Raw genomic sequence first — 22,646 nt, forward strand, 5'->3', positions numbered from 1 at the left:
TGTTTGGTATGTGTGGAAAATGATTTAATATTGTTAGGTACCAACTTTAGTGATCTGAAATATCTACGCTAGTTATTGTACAGTATGTATATTTATGCGGACTTGCGTTAAGAACTACAAATTTGGACCAAAACTGAACTGGATGCTGCAATATTTTTGAGTATGAAGACAGTAATGGATATACTTGTATTTTACTTGTGCTAGATGAACATTTAAACAAAACAAAATAGATACTGCTAAATAGTTCCACAATCATGAAATGTGTGAGGCAATACAACGCTGTACTGGGTATTATGTGGCTTTCAGGGCACAATTTTTAATGATTACGAAGTATCCTCCCACTTATATGCTCAACGTTAGCCTGTCGTGAGGTTATTCTTCCTTCAGTAAAGATGTATGATCACGGAAGTCGGTATGTAGATCTAAAAGTAACTAGGAAGCAGCGACGCAAAGCACTGGTGTGTTACGGTAGATTGTTTATAATATCTGCTAGACGGTTCGTTTCATTTTATGTTATATTGTAGACGGAATACGTAAATATTTGTCATGGGCTCTGTAGTATTTCCAGTTTATTGATGAGACCCTTGTCCTAATTTTGCACAATGTTGTTCGGTTGTAGGAAGTAATTTTTTGAGCCTGACGCCGTACAAACGCAGTGAAAAAATTTGTTCGTAAGGAAGCTTGCTTTACTACCGTAAGAACTGCTCTGGAACAGTTTTACGATTTGTGGAACAGATGTCTTTTGCTTCTGTTCTAGACCGTAATTAATGAAGTAAGCTAAGCTTGTATTGATAGGGGGTAATGAGTCGGTAAAACCCTAGTGAATGGAGTGTGACGACAGAGCGTCAGCGGCTATGTTATTACGATCTTTTAAAATTAGTAGTTTCCACTATATTCACGATACGAGACTTACGTTCACTTTTGTCAAAGTAACAGGAGTGATCGGATAATTGCTGGAGTAAGCATTTTTCATTATAATTACATGCAGCCAGCAGTACTTGACACTTTCCTTCCTTCCAATAGCGTTAGCGAAGGCAGACGTTTTCGTATGGGGTGTGCGATGAAGTGCAATTTCATTGGATCACCCTCCTTCTGTCAGATCTTCATAAAGAACGCATTTACTTTACAAATGAATGGATATTCCACGTGTGTGTGCTAACAAAATCAACACGATTTTTAGACAGGTATCTTACGTAAGAGACACGAATTTCCAAAAACAGAAGGCATGGACAAATAAGATGGATAAGATTTCTACTTGTTGGTCATTGTTTAGCCAATACGAACGAGGTTAGGGAAAATTACGTTGTTGTGTAGCACTTCATTAGAATGCATTTGTAGTTAATCAGATGAAATGTTCATCTTCGTCTTATCAAGTACTGACGTTGGTCGATGCTTTAATCCTGAGTACTAAAGGGGATAATGGTGATAACAGCGGGAGGCTTCATTTTTCTGTAGCTGTTCCTCTGTCTTCGTGTTGTTTCCGATGATGGTTATGATCTTGTTTCACATTTTGTTGAAGGGATATTTATTTAAAAAAAAACTTTAATCTTAATGTTAACCGATAACTTGATGTGCCTCTACATGAAGCAGTAAATAAACATCGGAGCAGTAGTCTTCGTGTGGGAGCACTTTATTAGCCTCGATCGCAAATATTTGTACATAGGAAACTAGTTTTGCAGATTGCCGTCTTCAAATGAGAAAACATTTAGGAAACACATTACCCGCCAATATTCAATGAGTATACATATAAAAATATTTGCATAACTTCGTGAATCACCCTGTATATAAGAAAACCGTACAGCACTAATATTACATATCACTTACTACAGGGAAGTAGAGTCTACATCGATCTTCGTTGCTAGGCATTTTGTCATAAATGTGTTTCACAGTTCATCTGCGCGATACGTTAAGATTAACTATATGGAAAGATATCCACAGTCAAATATATACCACAAGGTATATTCGTAATTAACGTATCTCATAGTAAAGGCATTATATTACGCCGCACAGCATTACTAATGCAGTATGTTCAGCAAAGTTGTATAATAGGGATTTAGCAAAATAATGAAACTGTAAAAGATCAGTTATGACAAAATGTCTAACTACAAAGCAAGACGTAGACACTACTGCCTCGAACTAAGCTATATGTAACACTACTGCTATGCAGGCTGTTTCATTATATTTGTTCCACTGAATACTGACCTGCAAGCTTATTGCGTACGTTTATGGGTGAATGATGTACTCCCTTCCGTTGCTTGCTGAGATTTTTTGTGTTTTTGTAAAGATCACGTTCACTTCTCAGATGCGCTGTTTATTTTGTTAATTTTAAGTACTGTTCTTGCTGACAATGTATATAAGTGAATAGTGGGACGTAATATTGTGTGTTGAAGTAGATACATGTGAAGATTGTTTCAAACGGTGTAAATGAGCTAGGGTTATATTACAACTAAGGGCAATCAAATGAATAGGGCCTGGTGCCAAAGTTTGCTTTGATGAATTATCGGCATCACACAAAGTATGTAGACATTTTTTTTATGTAGATTGGTCCCAATTCTTCCAGGACTTCATACTTTGAGATGCCGACAATTCCGGGTCAAAGTTCTTCCCAGATGCTAAATACTCCTGTATTCATATAAACATAAATACAGTGAACGCGATATCAATATATCGACTGTAGGTGGATTTTGGTTTGCTGGCTCCGTACCTGAAATGAATTGCCAGCTTTGAAACGCGTGATGAGGCTTCAGCCAAAGGTAGTTCAATAAATAAGCACTCAGTTCAGATATCTGCTACTGTGTTTTCTGGTATTGCAATGTCATTTAGAGGTTAATTTCGCATTTAGATAGTCGTGATATCTTTCGCTTCAGCCGTTTTCGTTTTTTTTTTTTTGCGAAAGTATAGTTTCGATTGAGTTAGCCTCCATAATTTTTATAACTTGGATGGGTGGCGCAATGACAGTAACACTACCCGACTTACAAACTTTGAACAAACGCTCCTTCCTATTCGTGCAGACTTTTTCACTTTCATTCTTTCGCAGACCTACGGGGCCAGAGTTATTCAGCAGAAACGAGAGATACGGAAGTAGTTTTATTCGGTCACAGCTGTGATGATGATTTGTGAAATTGTAGGAAATGTGGGACACAGTTCATTTTTATGGCTGCATTGGAGTATGCGATCAATAGATAGTGGTACGTGAAAAGGGCGGGGTGTTATCAAAACAAATTGTATAACGAAGTCGAATAGTAGTTCGAAATGGACGATCTGTAGTGATACTCCACTGTTAACGTAGAATAAGTAATAGTCAAATTTCTGCCACGCTTAACTTTTAGACGAAGAACTGTAGTCCATAAGTAGAAATTCTTATACGGCATTTGCCCGCTCTTTTAAAATTATCGTCACATTTTAAAGGTTGCTACTGCATCCATCAACCGCCATCGATGCTGTGGTACTGGTGACACACCCATAGCATCGGCTCCTACAGAGGAGTATATCAGCATCACAATGATTGACACTGTTGGAGCTTCTTTCATGGTAAGTCATTTCTCAGGCACGAAAAACAAATTTTTAGGACAATACTTAATATTAGCGGTAATTCAAGCAAGTGTAATATTATTGCTACGACAGTTTCCCAGCCGAAGTCAGTTACCATCAGATTCTTCACTGTTGTTCAGTCGTGTTGTAAAACTAATCAAAATTTTATATCATACTAGAATTTGTCGTTCAAGTCAACTTCAAAGTTTCTTATACATTTTTAAACTTGAGACTGTAGATGTCCAGTTTCTATCTGAGAAATGTGTAAAACTTGTATTGACATCGGAACATGCAAATCTTGGTGCAGGGCACCAGAAAATTGAAAAATTAATTTTGAACGGAAATATGTGAAGCCTACGCTACACGATGCCAAAGCCACACTATCCGGTTCACCAAACAACTCGTCTGCGACAAAGCAGTTCGTTTTCAACGAAATTTACGTATGTCATCTGACTGGAAAACAAAATGGAAAAGATTAAAATGTTGGCCTGGAATCTTGCAGCCGGCCGGGGTGGCCGAGCTGTTCTAATCGCTTCAGTCTGGAACAGCGCGACCGCTACGGTCGCAGGTTCGAATCCTGTCTTGGGCATGGTTGTGTGTGATGTCCTTAGGTTAGTTAGGTTTAAGTAGTTCTAAGTTCTAGGGGACTGATGACCTCAGATGTTAAGTCCCATAGTGCTCAGAGCCATTCATTTTTTGAATCTTGCAAATATTTAGCTTTAGTCTTACAAAGTACTGTATCAGAACTGTTGTTGTAATTACACAGCAATTTAACACAAAATTTAACGCGTCTGACTTTCTGATAAAAGTGCTTGAAAACTCACAGGCTAACACTTTACTGAAATCTACTGGTATTAGCCCTCTGAACTGAAACTGTTTCACAAATACACTCTGACAATCACTGTGCGTTGTAGTGGACATAAACTTTGATGGTACTTAAAGTTGTTGGCCCACCTGTGCGCACGGAACGCTCGTTTGCTCGCAACTTGTTGCTGTTAGGAACAATGATGTGTCAAAAATCAAATGTCATTTGCCGTACTTGCAATGTGCATTACAAGACGGTATCTTACTAGTTTTCACATATGCTTCTCAGTGCACAACTCGCGTTGTGCAATACGAGTGTGCAAACAGTTATAAAAGTAAAATGAAAATGGGTACCTAAAACCATTGATAAATGAGGACAAAAATTCAATTTTTACTATGTATCATTAAGCTATAACAATATACCCTATTATTAAGTTCCCGCACATGACGTTCGCAAAAATGTTTCTTAATAACTCTTCTATACAGTTGCCTTCCTTGACACTTGTTTCAACTGCAAGTCAAAACCTTATGCTGCATTATAAAATTTCTATAGCAAACTTCAACCCTAAGCAGTGTTATAACATTAAGAAGCTACACAGTTACAGATATATTAAAAAACGGCATTACCTTAAAAGATGGCTTTTATCATTCTCCCATTAATATAATCTCATTTGCTCAATATCCTTCCTCGAAACATATTATTAAGTCATTTTTTAAATAATGCTGCCTTCACTATACAGCATGCCAGCTTCCATCCTTTCAAGCGAAGTACATTGCCAGACTGTCCAACACACACTACCCCTGCTACTCTGACTTACTCTGAACCCAGATTTCTAGTCTGTCTTATGATGAGGAGGAGATTTGTTTAACGTCCCGTCGACAACGAGTTCATTTAGAGACCGAGCTCAAGCCCGGATTGGGGAAGGATGGAGAAGTAAAGCGGTTATGCCCTTTAGAAGGAACCATTCCGGCATTTGCCCTATGCGATTTAAAGAAATAACGGAAAGCCTAAATCAGGATGGCCGGATGTGGATTTGAGCTGTCGTCCTCCCGAATGCCAGTCTAGTATGCTGACCACTGCGCTACCCCGCCCGGTTTTACAAAGAATTTGATCGTTATATCGGTATTACAGACGTGGAGTACATTTGTCAAATTCGCAACTTAATTGACATTTATGGCCAAAAGTTTCTAAAAATGATCACGGCCAATAAGTCAGCCCAATTTCAGGCTCCCCAGGATAATGTAATGGTGACTGACACTTTATTTTCTTGTGCAGTGCTCCATATTTACACTGAGATTGTGCGATAACGAACTTATTAATATAAATGTTTTTATCTTTAGTTCCCACATTAAGCTCTGTTATGACACTTCTCTTTCCTTTTACGTGCCTCCGATATCTTTTGTTCAATTACTTTTACTTTCATCAGCAGTTCTGTGGGTCCATTGTCGAAGATACCGGTTATTCATCGTTTGCCACAAAACTTTTCTTTGTACGCTAGTTAAATGAGTTCGGATTTCATCTTATTACATAGTTTCGTATCTACACCTCGAATACGTCCTTCTTTCCTATTTAAATGCAGTGGCTCACTTTACGGCAAACTCGGGACAGCGGTTGTCTAAAAAACTGCTAGACGTGACCGGTACTGTGTTTTTGTGGTCCTTTATTTCTCTGGATATGAAGCCATTAACATTTTGTCGCTATTGCAATTTTGTGTGTTGTCAGAACAAGGATGGTTCTGGCGTCACACAGCTAAAATTTAGTTCATACTAAAATTTTTGTTGGAAGGACATCGCTTTTGTTTTCCGAAAATACTTTTATTTTACACTAGAGTATATATTATTTTAAGTAGTCTTTTTCACATATCGAGAAAATGATGCAGAAATCTCAACACACAGGATTGATACAGTTGTATTGCGACAGGTCCGGAACCGCGCGACTGCTACGGTCGCAGGTTCGAATCCTGCCTCGGGCATGGTTGTGTGTGATGTCCTTAGGTTACTTAGGTTTAAGTAGTTCTAAGTTCTAGGGGACTGATGACCACAGCTGTTAAGTATCATAGTGCTCAGAGCGATTTTATTGCGACAGGAATTATGGAATTCGTGTGCTGTTTCAGCTTCCTCCAGTGGTAACGGCTTATTTTGCTGCAGGCACCGTACTTCCATTTCTATTGATGCATGGAACTGATAAATGAGACGTAGGTTCCCGCGTAATTAATGAGAAACTACATAAATTTTATTTTATACTCTGTAGCCTAATGCATTTAACGCATGCAGGAGTTACTAAAACTATTATAGAATATTGATAATGTTGCCACTTCTTAACAATAATACGTATAATGATGACTGAAAAAATGAAATGTCGTTTTTTGCAAGGAGCAAAATGCGTATAGGGTTTTACAGCAGGTCACTTCCAGTAAAAGACTGAATATTGGTCACACGCCGCAAAACGAGAAAAACTTACACTGTAATCTTACTAAAGATCGAAGTTTACCAAGTGCCTCACGTAAAATGAACGCTTATGAACAGTTGCAGGTGCTGAAAATTTGAGTTAGGTGGTAACATGTCGGAATACTTCGGTAAGATCAAATTTTTTCAACTGTAATACAGGCGTACCTTTTATATGTATAATTTTGTTCATTTAACGGTATTAGGAAGTGACATAAAAATATAGTGGGATGATGGGTACTACCTAGATGAACAGAACTCAAATGCTTCTTTGCACTACGTTAAATTAATGAATGTTCTGATTGTTAGGCACGAACAGAGGTAAATATTACTCCACCGTAAGTTGGTTGTCGTAAAAGTAGTAAATATGTAACAGAAAGTACTTGACACGAAAAATTTAGTTTGGCTATAGGTTCGGCTATTTCATTGCTAGTTTTGTCTCTGTCAACTTTCAGATATTTCCTGTGTGACAACAGGACAAACAGGATGGGAAGACTTAATGAACTAGTTGTAGTGACTGCTAGTACTCGATGAGGCATCCATCTTTCGAATAATGTTCGAATCACAGGTCTTATCCCTTGGAGAATTCCTGGCATCAGAAGTCAGCAAATACCGAACCCTTCAAAGAGTGAAGAGTCGTTAGTGGTTCCACGCCTGATAAATGAGTCTGTAAACTAAGATAGACTTCTACTGCCATTGCCAAACAGTAAAAAGGAACGTGCATTATATTCGGTAGGAATGTGAATTTGGGACGACGTTTTGTAGCCCGTCTGCCCCTTTAGGAAGAATTCACTAAGCTTGGTTTATACGAGAACTCTGATTTAATTCTTCTTCATACCTTTTCGCTGTAATACCGTGTCTCAGCAATGACTCAGTGCATAAAACAGCTGTAACTGATGCCCATAGGTCCGCGTTTATATTGTTACTAAGATAAAAATCTTAATTTCTGTGTATCTCTTCTTCTTGATCTTAAATGATACAGATGCTTCAGTAAAAGTGTTACCCGTGCAGACCTTACCATTTGCGTATCATCAGCTGTCGGAAGACTTGTTTAGTTATCGCGATCTCTGGGTGAGAGCATTATGCCTGAATTCTAGAGGCGGCAGGGACCACAGATTGCTTGTGGTAGCGGACCACCAGTCGCAAGATAAGTCCCGCCCGCTAGAGGGAGGGGAGGGGTGGATTTCTGGTAACGCATCTCCTCCCTCAACGCCATTCTTCCTGCTCTTTCCTCTTATCTGACTCTAAGCCTCAGACGAAGCCCAAAAAAACCATTGTTCATCCTTCTCTCTTCGAAGGATCCCTTAGGCTTTGATAATTATGTGACCAAGGAGGGACTGAATTCGCAGTGATTTTACAATATGCAAGGTATGAGCGCTTCAGATCATAACGATACTTCGTATTTCTGTCTTTGCTGTACTCTGGGTTTCTACTCAGAGAGGACCCTTCAGGTTATGTGACACTGATCCCAGGGCGCCTGTACTGAGGTGGTTTACATCAAATTTTACATCCCACATTTTATTGGATGAGCTGTCTTCATCAGTAACGTTCGAATAAAATGTCATTGGTAGGTCGATTACGAGGAAAATTGTGTATAACGATGCCAGGCTTATTAGCTGCAACCGTTCGGTCGTAACGTATTTTTTAATCGTACAGGATACTACAGTGTATTAATTCTTCGCGTAGCAGCGTGAAACTACGGCCAATGGTCTGTTGCTTTACAATCGATATCTATGATACTGAGGTATTTTACTGTAATACTCTTGTAGTTTTTCGTTCTGATTTTATACAGCTGTTATTAGAGGTTAAGACTCTGCTCTTATTGTTTCTTATATAAGCTGCAGATGGGTTTGACCTTCGTCAATATTTAAGTTCTATAGGCTGACAGGGTAATGACCCGCAGAGAATTCATTCTGCGTTTTCGTTATAATGTTACTTTGCGCTTTGTGAGAACTTTCTTTCAATGTTCTTACACTGACAATAATCAACCTGTTTCTGTTTGCTGTCTGTCTGGATTATTTTGCGCGTAAATGGATGATTCACGTGCGGAGCAAGTATTTGCCAATAATAATAATAATAATAATAATAATAATAATAATAATAATAATAATAAAACTACTAAGATGATACTACTACTGATGTTTGAATTGACCAACTAGGTTCACGCAACAATTCTTAGTTGTTCCATATTTTCCAACACTCTTCTCCACATTTTCTTTACCTTTGTCTCGTCCTCTTGTCACGCATTTCTTATTTCTGCCTCCGCAGCCTACTAAAAGAAGTGTTTGAGTATTAAAAAAAGTTCTGTTTCAGATTATTTGGTGTTTTCTACTTTGCTTATTCTTGTAATACATGCTACTGTCAATTTCTTCTTCCAGAAATACAGAAATGTTTTGTTAGTCTCTTCTCATCCATTCGATAGAGGTGTCCAAAGAAGATTAATCTTCACTTTGCAGTTACTTCTGGTACTTTGTTTTCGTAGATCTCCTCGTTAGTTGCTGTTTTCCAACGATATATTGTTGGTATTACTCAGTCTTTCAGGTACCCATGGTTTTCCCAATTTAGTTCTACGTTAAGCATTGGCATGCCGATCCGGCATAGAGACATTCTGGTCTCACCACTGTGATACAGTGTTTTGTTTTTCTAGGTACATACTGCTTGTTGTAGACATTTCATCAAAACATGCGGTCTTTCCCTTGAACTGTAACATTTTCCTAGTTTGTTTTGCTGTATAATTTCTAAGATACTTAAATTTACTAATTCGCTCTATTTTACCTGTTTGTGTTTCTACGTGTTCTGGTGCATTTCATGTGTTTCTGTCGTCAGCCCGTGGTCTAGTGGCTAGCGTTGCTGCCTCTGGATCACGTGTCACCGGGTTAGATTCTCGCCCGGATTGGGAATTTTCTCTGCCAGGGGACTGGGTGTTTGTTACCACCACCACCACCATCATCCGTGACAGTGGCTAGATTGTGCTGCGTAATAATTGTGCTGCGTAATGACAACTTGGGACTTTGAATGGGCGCTTATGACCGCGCAGTTCAGCGCCCCACGCCTCACAAACCCATCATCATCGTATGTTTCTCATGAATTTTTGTTTTCAGCTGAATTTTGAGGTCGGTTTCCGTCACTGGTTCTTCTAGTAGATTTATTAACTTGTTTTATTTCATCATTATGTACTGTTCATGCCCATTGTATTGTTAACTCACCATGGATGCCTGCTTAGTTTCATGAGAGGGCCTGAAGGCCTTAATCTTGTTAGATGAAATAAATATTTTGTAGTACTAACACGTCTGAAACTCTAGAGATTCTTTTCTGCTTATGTAAATCAAAGACGAGTTCTTAGTTGTCAGTATTAATAGCTGTTGTTTTTATTTTGCAGGAAGCTGGACGGCCCGTCGCTGTTGGCGGCAAGTGAAGTCAACGCCAACTGGTTGAGCCTTGTCCAGTCGGACTCGTTGCTAGCACGCAGGCTTAGGAGACAGAAGAAGATCGTGCGGGGTCAGCGCGAGGCCCGGGTGTTCGCTGCCGGCTACCTGCCGCTGAGGACGCCGCTCTCTATACCGAAACCGTTCGCAGACCGCAACGGACGCTTCGCCGTCATCAAACCCGACAATGGTGAGTACGAAGTGTCTTTTAATTTTGTTTTTATACGTCCTCCTCTGAGATAAGATGCTGAAAAACTTTCGTGAGAAAATATCTTCTCTCCCCCCCAACCCTCCCAATCTGATTTCAACAAGTTAAGTTTCCAGCCCCGAAAGGCATTTTATACGAATTATTTTTATGTGTACTCGAGAACGTTCTGCAGAAGCCTGTTCAAGGAACTGCTACCTCGCAATGTAATTGTTCCCCAATCGAATTTGTCATAAAGAACACGGGGGTAGAAAATCAGCCCGACAACGTCATAACAGTAAGTTGAATCTAGTGAATCTAGAAAGCTCACCCTAATAATCTTCGGGTGGAAATGCACTGTTGTGTAGCTACGAGCAGAAGACAGCCAATCAGTTAAGAGTGCGTGGTAGTCAGCGGTCGTGAAGACCCGATCGCAAGAATTTTCGAAGAGACGTAACACACCATTACTTACAATGGAGCCGCGCCTGCTTTTCATCAGCGATTACATTGAAATTCATGGTATGTGCAGGGCTTTGCCAGAAATGAAACTGGTCTAAGTGGGAGATACAGATGGCCATCCGTTTGGAAGAAAAAACAGCATTTTTGGCTCAGGTCAGGCGAGGCGTGAGTAATATATGTTAAAGTAGTTAACAGGCAGCAGCTGACCGAGCGGAAAGCACACTGAATGGTAATCGGAAGGTCGTGGAGTCGAGTACCTATGCGAAAACTTTTTTAAATTGTACTTTCAGTTTTTACGTTCATTAGACAGCATATAAACGGAAATAATGCTCAATGTATTGTATCTATTAATATTTTCTTCAGTCATGAAAAGGAAACGGCAAAGGAAAATTCAGGATTGCATAAAAATTTCCAAGAAAGTATTGTACTTGCAGCATCCTCGGGGACTCTCAGAGAACTTTCCAAGGAGGATTTGTTATTAATGTGTACGGATTTACTCTATTGCAGGGTGCGATTTGTGCTTTTACCAGCGGGAGGTGGGGGTTGTCTTAGGGGGTTAGTAGAATTTAAATATGTTACTAGCTTGGACCGTGGCGTTACGCATGGTTAAACAGCTATTTATAAATAGATGTTAATGCCGAAACTCACTATTGATGCGTATGCACTATCAGAAAAGCCATCCCTTGTTATATCTTTAAATGTACATTATAGGTAAAGCTTATTTACAAAATAATCTACATACTGGTACAGTTATACGAGGGGAATTCAAAAAGTAGAGGCACATTTGTGAAAAGTTGTACTTATTCTGATGATAGAAAAATGAAACACATTCATAGTATTAATAGTAAGACTTATCAAAAACTTTGTGTTCGGCTCCACAAATTTAAATTATATGTAAAGTTTTACTCCAGTGCATGGGAAATAAACATCCCAGGTTGGTATGCATAAACTAAAACCAGAGGAGGGGATGGTCTGATACAAAGGGGGGGAAATCACCCTCATCCCCCCCCCCCTGCAAATCGCACACTGCTCTATTGGTTCCATTTCAACCTCCGAACAGCACTAGGGAGTTGACGCGCATGAAGTAGGTTTCCGGGTGCAGGTAAACTCCGCCGTTGGGAACAACCCTAGCTACTTCGACGGAGCTTATTCGCTTGTTAGTTCTCGACCGAGTAACGTGAAGTTCTTGGAGAGAATTTTGATAACACAGTGAGAATTCTTTTTATACAGACACTTTAAAACAACCATGTCAATAAAATGCTGCGTTTGTAACGTGTCCAGGAGATAAAGTTACTGCTTGCACTGTTTTTATGACGAATGTCTTCGCAGCACGTGTAAAACGTCGACTGTAAAATGATTAAAGTATCTAATTTCATATACGAAGTTATCTCGTGCGGCTTACAAATCTTTCCAGAACATTATTTGCATTTCCAAATTTCCTTTAGCTTTTTCTTTTCATGCCTATCGTGAAGATATTAATAAATATACTGAGCATTTTTTCCGTTTATTTGCAATGGAAGTAACATAATTTTTTTTGTGTCATGGGTCTTTTACCTGGTTTGATGTGGTCCCGCCACGAATTCCTCTCCCTTGCCAATCTTTTGACCTCAGAGTAGCGCTTACAATCTACATCGTCAATTATTTGTTGGGAGTATTCCAATCTGTCTTCTTCAGTTCCTCTACAGTTTTTACCTTTACAGCTCTACAGTCTGATATCTACGCTAACATGAAAGCTCGTGCCTCGTCCGACCGGCGCCAGAAATGATACTTTTTTCCTGGACGATTTGCCACGTGGACCTCCCGTTTCTATCACTTTTATTTCTGCCCAATCTCTGCACAGAAAACAAATTTCGACGGAATCTGTTACAACGACCGGGTGCAGTATCTTCGTTAGCTGCCTAGGTGTTTTTGTCACATTTGGAGATGCAGGGGAAGGGGCTTGAAGAAGAGGGGCTGGATTTTCCCTAATCCTTCTAAACGGGTGCCGTTTGTAGCCGAGTAGGCTAGTTTGCAGGGGGCGAAATTTCCTCTCAGACGGCCGTCCCAATAGCGCTTCTTAATCCCCTGCCAGAGGATAGCACCTTACAGCAACAGTGCCAGTCTTGTGTAAGGCTAATGACCAATGACAATAGATTCGTTTGAGCAGCTGCCAGCAGGCTCAAGCGTATGCATGGAGCTGAAGTCGCACTGAGCAGTGCTTTCCCCAGATTGTGGCTACTTGGAGTGGGGCTGTTAGCCGTTTGAGCCGCGAATAGCAAGAATCCAAAAGCCGCCCGAAAAACATTTTTCTGGCGCTCTCAAACCTGTTTGTTCTACCTCAAGAGACCTTAACAAATAATACTTTCCGAAATAAAATATAATGAAGAGGTTTTTTATGTTAAGTGTATCAAATTCATCCATATATTTCATTTTGATCCTAAACATCAGGAATTCCCACAACTGTATTACAGTTTCTCAGGCCAGTTCCACTGTAACATGTGCACTTTGATTTTTACTGGTTTTCGTAATGAGGCCTATTTCAAGTTGTACTCGTGACATTACTCCAGTCATCAGTTCAGGTGCAATTATGTGTGTTTGAACTGAGCCTCACATCACGAAAATTTAATTAGTACAGTAGAAAAATATTGTTTTAGTACAGTGTGAACCTTCATTGTGTTGGACAGGATACGACTATCTGACAACTTTTAAGGGTAGTTCCATGTTACTATAATCACTAGGCAGTATTCACATACGTTTAGTTCTGCAAGATGCTGATGAATTTATTCCAGAGACTGTATCGGAAGTGCCAGAATATTTACAAGAAACTACTAATTCTACTTCTAGTTGCCTCTTACTGTGTAAGAAAACCGTTGGCATTAGTCCAAGCTTCCAGTCGTCTCTGAATAGATAGTCCTTAACGAAACTTCCGGGCAGATTAAAACTGTGTGCCGGACCGAGACTCGAACTCGGTACCTTTGCATTTCGCGGGCAAGTGCTAACTGAGCTACCCAAGCGCGACTCACGCCCCGTCCTGACAGTTTTAATTCTATCAGTACCTCGTCTCCTACCTTCCAAACTTTATACAAGCTCTCCTGCGAACCTTGCAGAACTAGCACTCCTGAAAGAAAGGATATTACGGGGACATGGCGTAGCCACAGCCTAGGGGATGTTTCCAGAATGAGATTTTCACTCTGCAGCGAAGTGTGTGCTGGTATGAAACTTCTTGGCAGCTTAAAACTGTGCGCCGGACCGAGACTCGAAAGGCAAAGGTCCCGAGTTCGAGTCTTGGTCAGGCACACAGTTTTAATCTGCCAGGAAGTTTCATACCAGCGCACACTCCGCTGCAGAGTGAGAATCTCATTGTGAATGTCCTTCACGGTTTTCGAGGGAATAGTACTCGATTGTCCCTGCAAAAGAGTGGCAACTTCAGATAACCATGATGTGGATGGTTAACGATCACGCAGTTTATCCTCCAAAGTAGACCAGAAGAGCTCAATATTTAGATCGGCAGACTGGTGGCCAGAGTAGTTGCGACACTTCATCTTGGAGCTCAGAAAACCAGACTTGGGCGATGCGAATTGTTTGAACAGGGGCCCTGTTTGCTTGGAACGCAACACCATTATTACGGAACAAGCATTGTACCCATAGGATGGGCCTGATCAGCCAAAATGGTCACATAATCCGTGTTAGTAATGCGGCCTTGCAGAGAAACCACAGGGCCCATGGAATCCAACGATATTGCAGCCAAAATCATTACTGAACTACCACCATGTTTCGCTCTTGCGATGTAATCACGGCCAGAAGTTGGAAACAGTGTGAAACGACTCATCCGACCAAGAGACTCTACTTCATTATTCCATAGACAAGTTTTTATGGTTTCGGCATCACATTTTCTGCTACAGGAATTTGCAACACTGACTTGTGCTTTTGGCATCCCAGATAGCCCTCCATTTCCCAGCCTCCTGTTTTAGCGCCGACAAGGTTCGCGAGTGCAAGATTAAGTTCTGAAGTGAACTTTCCAGCTGTCGTACATTACATTTGTCACAATAAACTTCAATGACCGTCCATCACGATCACTCAGCACACACTTTCGTCCGCTTTGCGACTTAGTGAACGATGTTTTTCGCTTTCGCTGTATGCGGTATAAATCTCCGTTACGGTGTCTATTGAAACGCCAAAAACTTTGTCCATCTCCGTTATGGAGACACCCAGTACACGAGCGCCAACGATCTGCTCGCGTTCGAATTCGCGTAGATCCGATATAATGCACTCATTAACTACAGAGAACACTGTTCGGACCCGACTGACACAATGTATTGAGGACATTGCACAAGCGCCGTTCGCAGTCAAATAAAACAGCGCAATCAGCAGGCTTCGACAGCTAACCTGACCTAACCTAACCGTCTGCATTTATGTTAAAGCGTGCATTTTTCACCGTGTTTCCACGTTAGTGTGGGTGTTACCATATTTCTCTGTACTTCATTGAACCAGCGCCCTGAACTCATTCCTTCCTGTCATCGAAGGAAGTATATCTAAGTGTTGCAAAATTAGTCCTTTCAGTTTTTAAAGATCCATATGTTCAGCTATGCTATTGCATAATAAATAACTAAACAAATAAATTTTCTGGATTGTAGTGGGAAAGAAAATCGTCGCCTTTTGTCCTGTACATTGACACAGTTTTGACTGCTGAACTAGGTATGGGAAACATTGCGACTAGTACATATGAGAGATACTACGACCACGAAAGTAAAAGTAAATATTCGAACCACTGTGTACTAGAGAAACACAGTTCACAAAGTTATTTAGCAGGACTCAAATGGGAATAGTGGAGACACTTCTTCAAAGTGTCGTAGGAGAATAAGAAATTGCCCCGTGAAAATAATGTCGTTTCCTCCTGCAGGAAAGCCTGAAAATTTTGAGGATGAAAAAGATCATGCACAACATTTATCCAAAATAAAAGTAGTTATTATTCACGAAATTTACAGAAACTCCAGTAGTGGGATATTCTTAGACACAATAATGGCGAAGGACTTCACAAGACAAACAATGGCACAGCTACATTGCATGGCAGAGCACAAAATACATAAAGTTTTAGAGCATTTGTTAGGGAAGAGTGAGGTCTAGGTGTTGGTGTGTGTTACTGGACATCAAAATCTGTGGATGTCATAACTTCCCCGTCGAAGATTGCTTAAAAGTCCATCGTTAGTACAAAACAAATGTCTTAAGGTCGTGGCACGCAGTTCATTAGGGGGCAACAACCTACTTTATAAGTCTCTAATTTAAAGTATTCATTTTTCACATGTTTCAAAAAACATTAGTGTTATGAGTTTGTTCAGGTTCCACAACAGTTTTCACAAATGTTCCCCTCATGTCTATGCTCTGAGTATCTTTCGTTGTCGAGTTCATATTTAATGAACTTGGGCTAATCACAAACGTTAGTCATATGTCAAATTTGAGTCTACATTACAAATCTTGGATACTACAAAACTATATATAATCACACATGATACAAGTATAGCTATCACACCCAACAGACAAGAATTAACTGATGAAATTGTAAACTATGATGATCAGAAAATCAAAGTGGTTCTCTGCAAATGGGCTCTCATTAAACTCTGACAAAACACAGTATATACAGTTCCACACAGTAAATAGAATGACGCCATTAATAAATGTAGACTCCGATCAAGAATCGGTAGCTAAGGTAGAATATTAAAAATTTCTAGGTGTATGCATTGATGAGGGGTTGAACTGAAAAAAACACACTGAAGATCTGCTGAAACGTTTGAGTTCAGCTACTTATGCTATTAGGGTCATTGCAAATTTTGGCGATATACATACCATTAAATTAGCTTACCACTCCTATTTTCATTTTCTGCTTTCGTATGGCATATTTTGAGGTAACTCATCATTGGGTAAAAGTGTGTTCATTGCACAATAGCGTGTAGTCAGGATAATTGCTGGAGCTCATCCAAGATCATCCTGCAGACACTTATTTAAAGAGCTAGAAATCTTCACTGCAGCCCCACAATATATACATTTACTTGTGAAATTTGTTATTAACAATCCGAACGAATTCAAAAGTAATAGCAGTGTACATGGCTACACCACTAGCAGAAAGGATGATCTTCACTACTCAAGGTTAAATCTAGCTTTGGCTCAGGAGGGGGTAAATTATCCTGCCACAAAAGTCTTTGGTCGCTTACCTAATAGCATCAAAAGTCTGACAGATAGCTGTATAGCATTTAAAAGGAAATTGAAAGAATTTCTGAATGGGAACTACTACTACTCATTAGATGAATTTTTCGATATAGTAAGTAGGTAATTTCCCCATCCCCACCCCAAAAAAATAAAAATATTGTCATCTAATATTCTGTGCAATGTAATACCTTGTATAGACACCTTTTATTAACCTGACACGAACCACATCATTACGAAGTGTATTCATGATCTGTGGAACAAGTACTAATCTATTATATTTCGTAGATAAATTGGATGCAGTTCTGGTTTGAATCTGAGAGATAATATATGCTGCTAGCACACATTCTGATTAATACTGCATGCTGAAGTGTGAAGGGTAGATTCCCTGATGAGTGTAATGCATTGACAGTTCTCTACTGTTCCAGGTGGTGCGCAGCTGCTAGCTGAGCCTCCAGGGGTCAGCAAAGCCGTCAAGAGGAAGAGTACCAGCAGCCTGCAGTCGGCGAAGCACAGGTTTGCAGCGGATCGTCGTGTTATGACACCGAACGTGATGGAACAACTTGTGAAGAAAGCGATGAGATTCTGACAGCTCTGTATTCTCTCTGTCCAATAAACTGTCTTAACCAAAAATGTGTTTTTTTTCAATACCACTACCCAATCTAATTAACAGCATGTCTGTACCGCTATTAGCAAACAAAAGGAAATGTGATAGTAATAGTGTTAACACCTTTTCCTGGGAAAGGGCGCTGCAGCTGTTCCAGTAGAATGAGAAACTTAGAGGATTAGTTTAAAATTGAAATTATTGAACTAAAGGCACTTTGCTTGTTCACTTAGTTGTCAACAATAATTAGCAGCGTAGCAGAGAACTAGATCTTTTCCAAGTACCTGGTGTCAACATAGAATTTGTTTGCCACGTTGATGCCTAGAGTTTTTTTACCCTGGGAACGGAACTTTATCTTTGGTAAAGAAAGATGCTTGACTGCGAACTTACATGATGCAATTGCTGAAATCAGCCTTAGAAGCATCTGAATAATGTATTCACATAATTATATGAGTCGAAATGGAAAACTTCTAAGTACCATTATACAGTGCTGTCGTGTTATCGGCAGCCTTTCATGTTCCTAGACTTGACCCATGTGCCAAATCGCGGAGGTAGTGTTGCAGATGTGGTTTCGTAGATATCGCATCGCCCTTGTGCCAATAAGTGCTTCCATCTGTGGTTTCAAAATTTAAAAGATACTAAAACTGCTTCTTGTTGACTACAGTTCTAATAGTTACAAACTTGCTAATGTATTTCTGTTCTGTCAAAGATAAAGCGTCGTGACTAAGTGACACTCTGAATATTCTGGATACAAATAAATTATGTATGTGTAGAGATCCATTGTTTTACCCAGTCTCTCAACAAATGTGAGGTTTCTCTCTTAGAACGTTCTCCACTTCTTCTCTTCAAATGTTCTCTTAATCATACATTTTTAAAAATTAAAATAAACACATTGCTTTTCGGTAAAGTCGTCACCAGATCATAAAAATACTTTTTGGAAATAACAGTATGCCAGATATGTATTAAATTGTGCAACTGCAACTGCGAAAAAATTCAGAACAAGGACATACTGGTTCAAATGACAGCATCAGAAAGCAAATAATGATAGAAGCCGTTTCTACAAAAATTGGTTAACACAATTTTTTCTGCGACACATCTGAAGCACTTGGTGATATCTCGAGTAACAGTTTTTTCCGATCCAGGAAGAAGAGACGGCGCAGTTATCCTGCATCGAGAATGATTTACGTCAGAAACCAAACAAAAGGTAAGCAAATGTCTGTCACTCTAACTTAACAGTGAGTGTGTGTGTGTGTGTGTGTGTGTGTGTGTGTGTGTGTGTGTGTGTGTGTGTCTGGTAATTTTACTACGCTAAGGGTAATGCAATAGAAATAAACCGATGTGGTTCACATCATAGTAAAGCAGAGGATTCGTTACTGAGTACTTAAAGCAGCAGAGAACACTTCTGTTACTGCGCGGCGTATGAGGCGTCTTGGCTTGCCGCCCCCCCTCCCCCCTCCCCCCTACCCCCCTGGAGGTGCGAATGCACTCACGAGCATTGGTGCGTGTGTTGTCCTTGCGCAAGTTACAGTAAGATTAAGTAGTGTGTAAGCCTAGGGACCGATGACCTCAGTTTGGTCCCGTAGGAATTTACCATAAATTTCTAAAATCAGTTGCTAGCTGAAATAAGACAGATACTTGCTCAGTGGGTGTTGCAAGTTATAAAACTGAACACGCTCTTAGTAAATCTACAGTTTTGGCGTCTTTCGACTGGGACCAACAATATATATATATATATATATATATATATATATATACACTCCTGGAAATGGAATAAAGAACACATTGACACCGGTGTGTCAGACCCACCATACTTGCTCCGGACACTGCGAGAGGGCTGTACAAGCAATGATCACACGCACGGCACAGCGGACACACCAGGAACCGCGTTGTTGGCCGTCGAATGGCGCTAGCTGCGCAGCATTGGTGCACCGCCGCCGTCAGTGTCAGCCAGTTTGCCGTGGCATACGGAGCTCCATCGCAGTCTTTAACACTGGTAGCATGCCGCGACAGCGTGGACGTGAACCGTATGTGCAGTTGACGGACTTTAAGCGAGGGCGTATAGTGGGCATGCGGGAGGCCGGGTGGACGTACCGCCGAATTGCTCAACACGTGGGGCGTGAGGTCTCCACAGTACATCGATGTTGTCGCCAGTGGTCGGTGGATGGTGCACGTGCCCGTCGACCTGGGACCGGACCGCAGCGACGCACGGATGCACGCCAAGACCGTAGGATCCTACGCAGTGCCGTAGGGGACCGCACCGCCACTTCCCAGCAAATTAGGGATACTGTTGCTCCTGGGGTATCGGCGAGGACCATTCGCAACCGTCTCCATGAAGCTGGGCTACGGTCCCGCACACCGTTAGGCCGTCTTCCGCTCACGCCCCAACATCGTGCAGCCCGCCTCCAGTGGTGTCGTGACAGGCGTGAATGGAGACGTGTCGTCTTCAGCGATGAGAGTCGCTTCTGCCTTGGTGCCAATGATGGTCGTATGCGTGTTTGGCGCCGTGCACGTGAGCGCCACAATCAGGACTGCATACGAACGAGGCACACAGGGCCAACACCCGGCATCATGGTGTGGGGAGCGATCTTCTACACTGGACGTACACCACTGGTGATCGTCGAGGGGACACTGAATAGTGCACGGTACATCCAAACCGTCATCTAACCCATCGTTCTACCATTCCTAGACCGGCAAGGGAACTTGCTGTTCCAACAGGACAATGCACGTCCGCATGTATCCCGTGCCACCCAACGTGCTCTAGAAGGTGTAAGTCAACTACCCTGGCCAGCAAGATCTCCAGATCTGTCCCCCATTGCGCATGTTTGGGACTGGATGAAGCGTCGTCTCACGCGGTCTGCACGTCCAGCACGAACGCTGGTCCAACTGAGGCGCCAGGTGGAAATGGCATGGCAAGCCGTTCCACAGGACTACATCCAGCATCTCTACGATCGTCTCCATGGGAGAATAGCAGCCTGCATTGCTGCGAAAGGTGGATATACAGTGTACTAGTGCCGACATTGTGCATGCTCTGTTGCCTGTGTCTATGTGCCTGTGGTTCTGTCAGTGTGATCATGTGATGTATCTGACCCCAGGAATGTGTCAATAAAGTTTCCCCTTCCTGGGACAATGAATTCACGGTGTTCTTATTTCAATTTCCAGGAGTGTATATAATGCCACCGAGGTCTCAACTGTGAAAGGGAATCCCTAGTCTGCATCCCACATCTGAGTCATCTGAAGTTCATTACTAACAGCAGACTTACCTGAAGACACTTGTGAACTTATAGATCATTATATACGTTTTTAGCCGAAGCAAAAGTAGCTACGTGAAACATTCATGAAATTTAAAGCAATTATTTTAGTGTTGGAATCTGACTGTAATCACATCTGCTGTATTTTTAAAATTGTTAAGCAACATGGATTACTACTTACCTGTAATATATCATCTTAATATATTCAACCGAGTGTGGTAGCATTGGCGGCGGAATGGGGTCACCTGAAAGCCAGTAAACCAATGAAAATACGTAAAAGACCCTTGTATAATTAATATTTACGTTAGTTCGCTTTACAAAAAGTTACTCTAGTGCGTAAATTTCATCCTTGAATTATCGTTCTATAAGATCTGCAAAACACCCGCATGCTGGTTTGATCACTTTGTTGGGCTCAAAATGTTTTCGAGCGAGGATTTTCAATTGTGGGAACAGCGGAATGTACAAGGTTGCCGAAACAGGTTAAGCGGACCAATGTTTCACACTTACAATGTGCTAGTTCTCGCTCTGGGAAACGGCCTTTGTAACCAAGCGTATTTTTCTGGCGGACCTTTTATTTAAAAAAAAAAATATCAGAACGTCCGTTTTCGCACTTGGCTTTGACCAGTATTCAAGAAAGCGATAAATATCTCGAAGACCTTACCATTGTTGCTCCTTCATATAAAATGTATCGTGTTCCACCATCTGACCTTTTTATGGCTTTAGATATTTCGTACGCCTTTAGTTGTCTTCCTTTCAAGACTATATCGTGCACAAACTCGAACAAACTTGTGAACATGGACCCCAAAAATTGCGGAAATGGTTATTGCTGCTAATGTGCGGTTTTTCACAGGATGGGTTGGTAGTCAGGGGCTCGTATTGATAGCCAATCAACAGACTGTAATAATACTTAGTGTATTTTTTGTGCGAACATACTTTTTAAAATGAAACAATGCCTATTGATATTAACAGACTAAAAGAGTACATTACAATGTCAGTGGTGTTTGTTGCAGCATTTTAGTGCGAGCCATTTACGAGATATCGTATCTTGAAAAGTTCCCACATCGACACTTGTACAATACCCACGGTAGCACACACTGAAGAACAATACAAGTGTATACACTAGCTATGTGGGTTCTGACCAGTAGCAAGACAACTCACCGTCAAAGGTTGTGTTCAAAATGGCCACCGGCTGTGGAAATATACGCTTCCTGTCTGGTATGGAGTGATTGTTGCTCATGTGGAAGCACTTCGGCGGAGATGTCCGATCAGGCTGGAGTAATACAACGTTGTATATCATCGCGTGTAGTTGGTATGTCCTTGTACACAGCGGCTTTCAGCTTTCCATCATAGAAAATAATTCTGCAAACGTCGAAATCGGAGAACGGGTCGGCAGAAGGTTCAGGTCTTCTGCGTCCAATTTGACGGTATGGAAACAATCCCTCTAAGACTTGCTGTAGTACGTAGTGCACTGTGGCCTGGACAGTCTCATGCTGACACCAGAGTTTCCTTCTAGTCTGCACAGGGCGCTTTCTGGCATTCGCGGATTAATGTCTGTTAGGAGGCTGCAATACTTTTGCGTGTTCAGTGTTCCGTCTATGAAAAACGGGCCTATGAGCGGATGGTTCACTAACCCACACCACACGTCTACAATCCATGGACGCTGATGTTTCACAAGCCATTGTCGAAAGATTAATAGAGCATGTTTCGGCGCTCTTTCCTGACCATAAATGGTAAATATGACTTCATCATTGAACAACATACAAACATCT

At 41.0% G+C, this 22,646-nt stretch overlaps 1 protein-coding gene across 1 annotated transcript in view; it reads left to right on the forward strand.

Annotated features, from left to right (window-relative positions):
• Window positions 1–22,646, forward strand: part of LOC126167177 (uncharacterized) — a 145,110-nt gene that overhangs the window by 36,761 nt on the left and 85,703 nt on the right. Inside the window, exon 3 of the mRNA XM_049920460.1 lies at window positions 3,409–3,531. Coding sequence (XP_049776417.1) covers window positions 3,409–3,531 — 123 coding nt within the window. The remainder of the gene's footprint in view (window positions 1–3,408; window positions 3,532–22,646) is intronic.

Source organism: Schistocerca cancellata, chromosome 1, assembly GCF_023864275.1.
Source record: "Schistocerca cancellata isolate TAMUIC-IGC-003103 chromosome 1, iqSchCanc2.1, whole genome shotgun sequence".
Taxonomy (NCBI): Eukaryota; Metazoa; Arthropoda; class Insecta; order Orthoptera; family Acrididae; genus Schistocerca; species Schistocerca cancellata.